Source organism: Trypanosoma rangeli, assembly GCF_003719475.1.
Source record: "Trypanosoma rangeli strain AM80 chromosome Unknown Tra_15.4_contig_00121, whole genome shotgun sequence".
Lineage (NCBI taxonomy): Eukaryota > Euglenozoa > Kinetoplastea > Trypanosomatida > Trypanosomatidae > Trypanosoma > Trypanosoma rangeli.
Window position 1 is genome coordinate 35,740 of NW_021705864.1, and position 10,641 is coordinate 46,380.

General features: G+C 53.0%; 4 protein-coding genes and 2 pseudogenes across 4 annotated transcripts in view, besides 10 other annotated features; 2 read left to right on the top strand and 4 right to left on the bottom strand.

The window, feature by feature from the left end:
* Nucleotides 1-108: 108 nt before the first annotated feature.
* Nucleotides 109-143: a microsatellite.
* A 64-nt stretch (nt 144-207) lies between these two features.
* On the top strand, nt 208-750 carry TraAM80_04245 (hypothetical protein; annotated as a pseudogene).
* Nucleotides 751-898: 148 nt separating this feature from the next.
* Nucleotides 899-2,773, bottom strand: TraAM80_04246 (putative acyl-CoA dehydrogenase; the record flags this gene model as incomplete). Its single annotated transcript, XM_029381180.1, has 1 exon — nt 899-2,773. The coding sequence occupies one exon, from the start codon at nt 2,771-2,773 to the stop codon at nt 899-901; it is 1,875 nt and encodes a 624-aa protein (XP_029239009.1).
* A 3-nt stretch (nt 2,774-2,776) lies between these two features.
* Nucleotides 2,777-2,827: a microsatellite.
* A 717-nt stretch (nt 2,828-3,544) lies between these two features.
* Nucleotides 3,545-3,580: a microsatellite.
* Nucleotides 3,581-3,624: 44 nt separating this feature from the next.
* Nucleotides 3,625-3,654: a microsatellite.
* A 294-nt stretch (nt 3,655-3,948) lies between these two features.
* TraAM80_04247 (hypothetical protein) lies at nt 3,949-4,312 on the top strand (annotated as a pseudogene).
* A 460-nt stretch (nt 4,313-4,772) lies between these two features.
* Nucleotides 4,773-4,809: a microsatellite.
* A 250-nt stretch (nt 4,810-5,059) lies between these two features.
* Nucleotides 5,060-5,125: a microsatellite.
* A 310-nt stretch (nt 5,126-5,435) lies between these two features.
* Nucleotides 5,436-6,806, bottom strand: TraAM80_04248 (eukaryotic translation initiation factor; the record flags this gene model as incomplete). Its single annotated transcript, XM_029381181.1, has 1 exon — nt 5,436-6,806. One exon carries the CDS (start codon nt 6,804-6,806, stop codon nt 5,436-5,438), a length of 1,371 nt encoding a protein of 456 aa, XP_029239010.1.
* A 429-nt stretch (nt 6,807-7,235) lies between these two features.
* Nucleotides 7,236-7,257: a microsatellite.
* Nucleotides 7,258-7,529: 272 nt separating this feature from the next.
* Nucleotides 7,530-7,557: a microsatellite.
* A 62-nt stretch (nt 7,558-7,619) lies between these two features.
* TraAM80_04249 (uncharacterized protein) lies at nt 7,620-8,678 on the bottom strand (the record flags this gene model as incomplete). The annotated part of the gene is made up of 1 exon (XM_029381182.1): nt 7,620-8,678. One exon carries the CDS (start codon nt 8,676-8,678, stop codon nt 7,620-7,622), a length of 1,059 nt encoding a protein of 352 aa, XP_029239011.1.
* Nucleotides 8,679-8,748: 70 nt separating this feature from the next.
* Nucleotides 8,749-8,805: a sequence feature (GA-rich).
* Nucleotides 8,806-9,633: 828 nt separating this feature from the next.
* Nucleotides 9,634-9,662: a microsatellite.
* A 361-nt stretch (nt 9,663-10,023) lies between these two features.
* TraAM80_04250 (membrane-bound acid phosphatase) overlaps nt 10,024-10,641 on the bottom strand; it is a gene marked incomplete at both ends in the record, with an annotated part of 879 nt that continues 261 nt past the window's right edge. The window contains one exon of the mRNA XM_029381183.1: nt 10,024-10,641. This exon is cut by the window's right edge and continues 261 nt beyond it. Within this exon, the coding sequence (XP_029239012.1) occupies nt 10,024-10,641 (618 nt within the window).

Sequence of the window (10,641 nt, forward strand, 5' to 3'; positions counted from 1 at the left end):
CACACAAAAACAAAAAGAAAGGTAGGAAAGCAAAGTCAAAAAAAAGGATTAAACAAACAAAGTCGAAAGGTTGCACCGTTGCCTCACCACCCCTCCCACCGCCTTCTGATAATAATAATAATCATAAAAAAAAAAAGAACAATCGACGCAGAGGCAAAGTCGCAAGAGAGACCGGACCACATACAGAGGCCCAGATATACACACAACAATGACGCACAGGCCCCTTCCCCACTCACGCAGACACCTAACTGGAAGCGTGGGTTACACCGTCCTCTACGTCACCCTCGTTCACTCCGCTTGTTCACACAATTGCATGCATTTGCACCTCGCGTCCCTCATGCACGTGTGTCCATGTGGGTGTGCGCATAGCCCCTCCATACACACTCTCTCTCTCCATCTATACATCTCTCACGACCGGGGAAAAGTACTTTCATCAATTCTGCACCGCGTAAAAGACGCGCGTCAGCCCTCGTCCGCTTCCTTCCCCGCAGCATGATGCCTGCGACGTAAAGAAAGAAAAAGTGAGAAACTAAAAGGAGGAGACAAACACCCGCACACAAAAAGAGATATTGGCAATGCAAAACGTGAGGGGTGGAGAGAGAGAAAATGAAGAGATAAAAAACTGGCATAAGAGCCGTTGTGGTCGCACACAAAGCAGCAAGCACCTCCGCCTTTTTCCTTTTTATTTATCAGCTGTTGTTGCCTCACTTTGATTTCGCATCATTTTTTTTTTTTTCTGATGCAGCTGTTTGTTGTGGTTGCTCGTTAAGGGAGTGCCGTTTGCCCACCCCCAGTCACTTCATCTCATCTTGTTTGCCTCAGTGCAGGTATTGCCGCTGTTGCTGCTCCTCCTTTTAACATCGGGCGAGCGTTTGTCGGCGCCACCCCTCCCCCTCCTTTAGGCGAGGTCCCACGCCGCCTCGTTGCCCTTCACAACGTCGGAGCCGGTCTGCACAACTTGAAAGTGGGCATCCGCGCGCGGCAGAAGATTCTGGAAGAAGAACTGGCAAAGATCCAGTTTGCATTGGTAGAAGCCATCCGGGTCCTGGTCGGCGGCAACCTTCTTCTCCGCGGCGATGGCCATGCGCAGCCAGTAGTAGCCCAGCACCAGGTAACCCGTGCACATCAGCATATCCTCCGACGCGGCACCCACGGAGTCGATGTCGCTCAAAGCGCACATCCTCACCTTAGTGATGGCCAAGCGCCACTGTTTCTGAAACGTCCATAGCCGCCGAGAAAATTTGCCAATAGGACCACGAGAGAAAAAATGCGAACGCGCAAGTGCGTTCACCTTTCCACTGAAGCGAGCAACCTCGTCCGTCTTAGAGTGCAGCACCTTGCGGTCAATAAAGTCAAGGGACTGAATACCCGTTGTGCCCTCATACAGCGTCGCAATACGCGCGTCACGAAGAATCTGCTCCATGCCGTTACCCTTAATGTAACCATGTCCACCCCATACCTGCAGGCAGCGCGAGGAAGCTTCCAGGCCCCATTCTGTCAGGCATCCCTTGGCGATAGGTGTGTAGAAGTCAATCTCGTGCTCCAGTGCAATCCGCTTTGCTGCGTCCTTGGTGACTTCCTGAATGTCACGCAGACGATCCACATCCATCAAGAATGCACGACCTCCCTCGGCAATGACCTTTGCAAACAGGATATTCTGGCGGACGTTTGGATGCCACACAAGGAGATCGTTTGCTCTGTCAGGGCACTTTGTCCCGCTGAGAGAACGCTGAGAGCCACGCTCACGGGCGTACTTCAGCGCATTCTGAAACGCAAGCTCAGCGTGGCAAATACCCTGTAGCGATGCTCCTACGCGGGCTGCATTCAAGAAAGTTGGCATTTCCTTCACCCCCTTGTTGGGCTGTCCAATAAGGTAGCCCACCGAGTCCTCAAAGCTCAACTGAGCCGTGGCGTTCCCCTTAATTCCCATTTTGGACTCCAACCCCACACATTGGACATTTTTTTTCGGATCCAATGACCCATCTGGTTTTACTAGATTACGTGGAACCAAGAAAAGCGAAATGTCTTTTGTCGTAGACACGGAATCTGGTAGCCTTGCCACGACAACATGAATAATATTCTCCGTCATATCATGCTCGCCGGCGGAGATAAAAATTTTTGTGCCCCGAAGCTTATAGGTGCCATCACTACATGGTTCCGCCTTCGTCCCCACTTGCGCCAAATCCGTCCCGCACTGCGGTTCGGTGAGGCACATGGTGCCGGTCCAATCCCCACTGACAAGCTTGGTGAGGTACGTCTTCTTCTGCTCCTCGCTTCCCCACGTCAAGAGCGTATTCGCGGCTCCCATGCTTAAACCGGAATACATCGCAAAGGGCCAATTGGCTGTTGCCATCAACTCTCGCACAGTGAAACCAACGGATCCTGGCAGCCCTTGTCCACCGTACTCCTCAGGAAATGAAATGCCAACCCAACCACCCTTCTTGAAGACCTCATAGGCCTCCTTAAAGCCCTTGGGCGTCCTCACCGTTCCGTCCTCTAGCAGGTGGCATCCCTCATCATCAGAGGATGTGTAAAGCGGGAAAAGTGTGTGCGTGGCCAACTTTGAGGCTTTTTCAAGAAGACCATCAAAGAGCTCCTTGTTGACGTCAGCCCGTCCCAGCTTTTCGTAGTGCAGATACATGTCGAATACATCTTCCATGAGAAACTGAATATCCCGAATGCGTGGAACATAGTGCAGGCAACGCATGGACGCAGCAACGCAAAGTGCATTTGTCACTCCCTTTGTGGCCCCATAGAAACGGCGACAAAACATGTTTTCCTGTCCTTGTTCTTCTTTTGTTTCCTTCCTACCTTCTTTCTTTTCCTTGCGAGTCGTAAGTGGCTTCCCCCCAGTTTTATCTTTCTGTTGGCTTAACAAACATTCTCAGGTAAATTGAGGTGGTAGGAGCGGGGGTGGGGATGGTCAATGGTAAAAGGCCAAAGAAAAAAAGAAAATAAAAAGCAGTAAAGAAACGGCGTCTCACACTTCACCCTGCTCCCAAAAGACAATAATTCCTTTAAGCAAAACCTCCCACACGCACACACGTGTGCGCTCAGCCGTTGTCGTTGTTTTTACCCCCCCCCCCCCATCACTCGTGCCCAATTGCTCCACCTGTTTTCCGATGGGTGGTCCATTGGTGGTTAGGTAGAGAGAGACCTCTGGGGTGCCGTCACAACAGCGCAGAATGAGATATCCTTCATTTCATTCTTCCTTAAATAAGGTACGTGGCTGAGTTGATTTTCTGTTTTATTCTGTGGTTCTGTTGTTGCTTTTGGTTCTTACTATGTTCCTCCCATTCATCGTCTGCTTTATTCTGTACCTTCGGCTCGACGCCCCGCACCCCGCTGTTGTGCCGCAGCAGCGCCCATGGGACGCTCTCCATGCGACAGGCAAATGCGAGAGAGGGGTGGCGCACTTCCCACATGCCCCATTCGCTGATGCCCCCCCCCTCCTCCCACACACACGCACACCACCTCCGCCATCGTCTTCCTCTCTCGTTACTTCTTTTCCTTTCCGTGTAGACGCTGTTAAATTGTCGTTAGTTATATATATATATATATTTATGTGTATATAAACATACTAAAAGTGAAAATAAAAGTTATTCCTCTCCCTCCGTTCCCTGTTGTGTGCGTGTGTGTGTGTGTGTGTGTGTGGGAGGGGGGCAGCTTTGGCCTGCCCGCGTAGCAGCGAGGTGAAGGAAGCGATGGGGAAATTCGTGTTGCATTTTGCTGTAGACTGGTGTGCGGCGGCTGACGGCAGTGACCGGCCCTCTTCTTTCCTTCTCTCTTCCTCTCTCACACACACCGATTGACCGCCTGCGCCTTCGCTACGCGCCGCCCCTCTCAGTATTACTTGTGTTACGTTTTCTGTTATTGTTATTTATGATCTCAGTGCCTTTTTCTTCCTCGCTTCTTTCGCTGCTGCACACACACAGACATGGGGGATACACAAAGAGAGAGGAAAAGGGCGAGGAGCGCCGGCGGCGCACGCGTTCCCCACTCACCGCTGCCCCCGCATTGCTTTTATTTTTCTCGCTACCTCCGGTCACACACACACACACATGGCATGGAGCCTCTTCCTCCCTCCCGTCTATGTCCTCGGCGAGGCAACGCAGCGGCACCGTCAGCGGCGCCTCGCACCCGGCGGCAGACGCATGCCATGCCCGCAACCGACAGCGATAAAACACAAAAACCAAATAAAACTTGCAGAGACAGGCATCAAAGAAAAAGAGCAAAAAAGAAATATATGTTTCCCCACCCCCTGCCCTGCTTTTTTTTTATTCTCGTTTTGTTACCGCAAAAAAAAAAAAAAAATAGAAGGCAAGCAGGGCGGCAACAACAAAAAAAAAAAGGGAGAAGAACAACGGCGGCAAAAACAAACAAAAATCTACTGCCACGTAAAGGCCGGCGAGGTATGCGCCTGCCACATTGCTGAGCGTGGCGGTGTTGTTAAATGGTGCGGCGCTCCCTCCACATGGATGCATGTGTGTGAAGAAAAACCGTGTGGGACTCCCCCCATAACAATCGCCCGCAGCTCACGAAGGAAGGAGATCGCAAGGGATAAAACCGTCAGGCAAACACGCGCAAACACACCTCGAACAAAAAAGAAAACCAAAAGACAGGCATACACGACAGATCCATATATGCCGTAAAGCCTCATCCACAAAAACTGGGGCCGGACAGAGTCCTCATTCTCATCCTCTTTGCTCCATTTTGTGGCGGCTTCCTTTTCTGGCGGAAGGGTGATCTGCGCCGCTCCCACATCTCAGCACTATATATATACATATATATATATGTATATATATATATCTTCTTTTGCGTCCTCCATTCTTTTTTTTTTTTTTACATTTTGTTCGGTCGTTCTCGTCTCCATAAAAGCAGGCAAACCGCAACGTTTTCTCTGCGGCCCTGCCGTCGCACCCGTTGACTCCCTGTTGCCGTGGTTGTGTGCGGATGGGGCAGCGGGGCCTAAAGATGGAGTCGATGGGGAAAAACGGGAAAAAAGAAGGTGCGCAAGATCGAAGTGAAATCATCCATCAAACATCGCTGCGACATTAAGTTGTTTATTTTACTTTTATTTTTATTTTATTTTTTTTTTTTTTTACTTATTTTGTTTGTTTGTTTTGTGTGCGTGTATGCCCTTGTGGTTTTTATTCCATGGATCCCTCTCCTCGCTCCACCCACTCCCCCCTCCGCTTCGCATCCCCATTGCTCATCCTTTTTGTCCGTTACTCTGCGTTGCTTTGCTCCTTTCTCCACTTTTTCCCCTCCTTAATATATATATATTAAAGAGAAGTATATGATCTTCCTCTTCTTCTTTCCTTGCCTTGGCCTTACTCTGCGCGTGCGCTGTCGAGGAAGAAACGGAATAACAAAAAAAAAAGCCCCCGTCGCTCTTCCTTCTGTATTCCGCCTTGCCTTGTCACGTCAAATCCTTACAATGTGAAGTCCGGTGTTATTCTTGTAGGTTTCCCCCGCATTCGCCCCGCCGTCGCACCCGCCGCGCCCACCTGCGTCTGCTGGTGGGAAAAATACTCCAGCTTCTGCATCGGCTTTGCGCCGATGACTTTTTCTAGCAGGCTTCTGAGGCTGACGGCCATAGCCTTAAGCTTCCGCTGGTCAGAGTTCGCCGTCCATATCTGCACCGTTGTGGGCTTGTTCTGTCGCACCTTGAGCATGACGCCGTTGAGGTTCGTTGTGCTCTCCGCGAGTGTCTCCCCGCAGCAGGCCATAAGCATCGTCATAAAGGCGTCATCCATCGTCTGTTTGCTGTTGTGTCCTGGCTTGTCGCGGTCAAAGATGACGATGGTGATGGTGCCCCCGTTCTTGTTGCGGGCGTGCTCCCAGTTGGGCTTAATGTCCCGACGAAACCAGTGATATGTGAAGGGGGGTACCAACGCCGACGGGGGTGGTAGGTATCGCCAAAGGCGCCAGAAACACTCAACGTCCCCAACCAAATGGACAAGGACGGGATCGTAAGCTAGTGGAGCCCCAAACGGGGTTGGGTGATCGTCAGCGTATAGTGCCCAGACGGTGTTAAACCGTACCAGTTCCACAGGAGGGGGCTTGGCGAGAACGCTTACCTCAAAAACGCTGGGGAGGCCTGAGCCGCTAAAGTCATTCTCCACTGCCTCGCCTAAAGCGCCAGTTTGCTGAAAAGGAATGCTACTATTTTCATCCGTCACGGAGACGGAACCAAGTGAACCCTCTTGCACAGTGGGGTCCAATCGATTGGCAATTCCTAGCGTCTGCACCTTTTGTGCCTGAGGCGACTGGTCTTTTTTCACTTCTTGCTCCTCTTGAGCTCGTTGTTCTTCCTGCTGAGGCTCCACATGCGCCGTATTTGGGGTCGGTGTCTGCATCGCCTCTGGAACCGGCGTCTGCACCGTCTCCTTCAAGTCTGGATTCGGGGCTCCCGGCGATGGCTGAGAGGAAGGGAACCTTGCCGCCACTTTCGGGTTTGTTGGCGTGTACGGAGCCGCACTCAGCGAGAGCGCCTTTGAGCCCGGCGACTGCCGTGAGTCACTCCCCACCGCTGCATTTGGGTCCACGTACTGCTGCGTCTTCTGCGGAGCGAGAACCGGCGGCGGAACTGCCACTGGAGGTTGCAGAATAGATGTAGGTGGCAGTGACGCTGCGGGAATTGTAGAGGACTTGGGAACAAAGGCAGGCGCGGATGCCCGCAGTCTCGTTGTGGATGTAGTGGGAGCCGGTGCCGGTACCGGCGCTGGCGCCAGCGCCGGACATTGCTGCTGATGCGGCGTTGGAACATTTCTGCCCATCATCTGCATAGTTATGGGATCCATCGTCCTCTTCCGTGGAACGAACTCTTGCGCCGCCGGGTTCATTTATATTTTTTAACCCTGCTATTTTCTTCTTATTCTTGTAGTTGTTGTTGATTTCTTCTCTGCCTTGCCCTTAAGCTAACTTGGGCTTGTTCTCTTGCACGATGCTTGTCTGCAGGTGTCTTATCCGAGTGCGGTCAATGCCTGGCACGGTCTCGTTCCAAGCCTAACACGCAGCCACGGGCAAGCACACACACGCACACCGAGACGCCTGTACGACGGTCTCCACCCTTCTACACGCAGTGAGCAGTACGAGAGCGGGAAGGATGCGGCGGCGCGATGCTGCAGGCGGGGCCGCTGTGTAGCGTACGTGCACTGGAAAAGGCGGGGAAGAGAACGACTGCAAAAGTTCGATATGGAGACACCGCAACAAGAGGGATACGCTGCAGCCACACACACACACACACACGCAAGGCAAAAAGCAAAGGAGGAGGATACGTGAAAGCACCTCGCACGATGACAACAACTAACAAAAAAAAAAAAAATCTGCAAGCCAACAAAAACACGGAAAGAACAATAAGGGTTGAAGCAGGTGGCATTGGCACACAATGCAAACAGCGCGGTGGGAGCGACAGCGGTAGTGGAAGGAGCACACGGCAGAAGAATAAAACGAGGGGATGGAGGCGTCAAGCACCTCGCATTTATTTTGCGTCACCCTCTTCGTGTTGTTTGTTTGTTGGTTAGATTTTATTATTATTATTATTATTAATTACGAGCAGCTTTCACGCCTTACCGGGGGCCCCGGCCACCAAACGCTCGGTGGCAGCGCGGCGGTCATATATCCATCACAACCCCGTCAATTACAATCGGCGAGTCTTTGGGGCGACGCAGCCGCTGAACGGCACGCAACAGACATAATATGTCGCCCCGCATCTCTTCGCCGAAGGTCGCCGGCTCCAACTCGCCGGCGTTCAGCCGCTGCAGACACGACCGTGCCTTCAGAAGGAATCGCTCTCCAGATTCACGCAGTGACGCGTCTAGTTCGTCACTCTCGCAGCAGCGCACCAACTGCTCCACCACCGCGACCACCACCGCCTCATCAAGCTCCTCGTCCATCTCATCCTCCTCGTCCTCCTCCTCATCCACCTCGTCTCCGTCGTCTCCACGTTCCACACCCTCATGTGCGTGCTCCTCATCGTCGCCACTGCAGCTCTGCAGCTGACGCTCGTCCACCGTCAGTTGATAGCCACCCACAGCAATCGCCCGCACCAGCCCGTCTCCGTCCACCATGGGCTGCGGACCGGTGAGACCGGCATCCTCACTGCCCGCCGCAGCATCATCCACCTCCTCCCCATCACGACCGCTGTCCATACCACCCTCGTCGCGGAATCGCTTTCTAGCATAGGCAAGTCGTCCAGCCTCCTCTACCTGCAAGTGACGTCGCAGCGACGCCCTCGCGTTGCCACAGCCACCATCCGGCTCACGAAGCGGCAGCGCCTCCACCACCTTCACACCACTCAGAACCGTGGAGGTTGGCGTCACCTCCTCCCCCGCAGTGTCCTCGGTGAACAGCTGTGGCTGCGGCGCTGCTTCATCAGCCAGCAGCGCAGAGTCGTGTGGTTGACGTTGCGCCGCTAATTCGGCCTCAAGCTGCATCTCTTGAAGAGAGTCCAGCGGCGGATTCAGCGCCACGACCCCCGTAACTACAGCTGCCTCGCCGTCTCGCCTCGTCTCGGCCGAGTAGACGTCGTCCTCGTCCTCGCTGCTGTAGAGGAAGACAAGTTTGGTACGCCGCGGCAGTGACTCGTGCGTCTGTTCGTGTGTTGCCAGCAGCTGCGGTGGCAGGGAATCCTCGCCGTCCAGCGTAACCTGAAGATTGTACTCTGCCTCCATATCGAGCAGCTGCTGCACGCCTCTTTTGTCCCCACGTGAACAAAAAAGGAAGAGTGGCGACCAAGCGACTAAGTACGAAAGGAAGAAAGATAGAGAGAAGAAACACACATGCAAACAAAAAAAAAGAGCTGCAAGCAACAGAAGGCTCCAATGCATCGCAGCAGAAGGCAAAACCGCATTCGGTCCACCGCCCCAGATGGCGGCGGGTGGGACCTGCACGGTGGTCACATCAGCAAGACGCAACAAATAAGTTAAACAAGACAAAAAAAAAAAAACAAGAATAGAGGAGGGGGCGCACGGCCGGCCGACACACACATACACCGGCAGCCGGTGAGCCACACCGTTGAGATTGAGGGCCTCCCCATTTACCAAAGTAATATGCGGCCGTATGTCGCCCCCTCTCCCATTCCCTCTTTCCTTCCTCACTTTAGTCATCCCTCAAGTAGTCCCCACCCACACCCCACCCCTCCTTCTTTTCGTTACCTTCATTTTCGGCCCGTGTTTTCGGTTACCACATCTCCACATTCTTTCCCAACGCGGCCTTCTTTGCCCAGTCCCACAACACCACTGAAACGAACCTCCTCATTTTCTTTTATTTCATTTCCCTTCAAACACAAGAAACACATAAAAAACATGTCCTCCTATGAGTTTATTCCCCTCATGTTTATGTTTCTCTGCACTTACGTCTCCTTTTCTCGTTGTGAGTGTTAGTGCCTCCCCACGGTGAGGCACACGCACGCATCAACCAATGCGCGGATATAAATACACGTGAGGCGGAGGGACGAGCCCGGTCAGTACCATACGCCCCTCAGTGACGAGCACGTGCGCGGCCGCGACAATTCCCCTCTGCGCTCTTTGCCTCCCTTTCGCTCCCGCGTGAGCTCCTTCCGTGCATGTCCAATATATAAATAAATAAATGTATTTTTTTTGTTTTATTTCTTTTATGATGATTTCATTGTTTTTTGTTTGTTTGTTTGTTTGTTTTCGTTTTTTTTTTATTTGGTCAATTCGATGTTAGCCCATCGACATCCCACCCACCCACCCACCTTCGTGGGCAGAAGACACATTCCTACAAAAAAAAAAAAGCCTACATCCATGCATCCTTCTCGCCGCTTTAACTCCGCATGATTGCCCTCAGCTTGTCCTCCCGAAGACGCGGTGACTCCGCCCCTCCCACACTATCGGTGATGTACGCAGATGCAGCTTGCCCAGCACGCTCATTACCCTTCAACAACCAAGGCAGCCACAAACATCAATGCGGTGTAGTAACGAGCTGAGAACCCCACACGGTGGACTCGTGTCCCCATCCTAACTCTCAACCCCTCACAACAGCAGCAGCCCCGTTCTACAGATTCGTCAGCTTCTCGGTCACCACAGGTGACACTTCAATCAAAATAATGGCAAGCATGAAACCACCAAAGGCCAGGGCAACAACCAAGGCAACCAAATTCTCCCAGGATAGCATGCGGTGATCAACCTCAACTGGCCAACACGACCCGCTCCCCGCATCGTAAATATGGCCCTCGGGACACGCCTGCAACGGGCACAGAGCACGGTAGCGGGCACACTCCTGCGATGGGGCGGCGCCATCCACGTCGCACTTGAACTCCCTCTTCGTCCTCTCGTCAAGGTAGCACACCGCACCGGCCGGGTTCGTGCCCCCGCTGGACTCAATAAACCGGACAAAGTCGTCGAACGGACAAATGATACCGTCAGCCGTGGTGGCGTCCGTCGGCACCTTGGCCGCGTTTAGGCAACGGAACGGAAAGACGGCAGCAGCAGCGGCACCATCCTTTACCACTGCGTACCGTAGCCGCACGAAACGGGCGTGCGTCGCGTCGTCGCGCAAAAGGTCCACCAGAAACGTCTCGCCTACTGGAGTCGCGTCGCTCGCATTGTGCCCAAGGGTCGTACCGACGGGGACCTGGTGAGCGTACTGCAACAGCCTCTTCGTGTTGCGGTT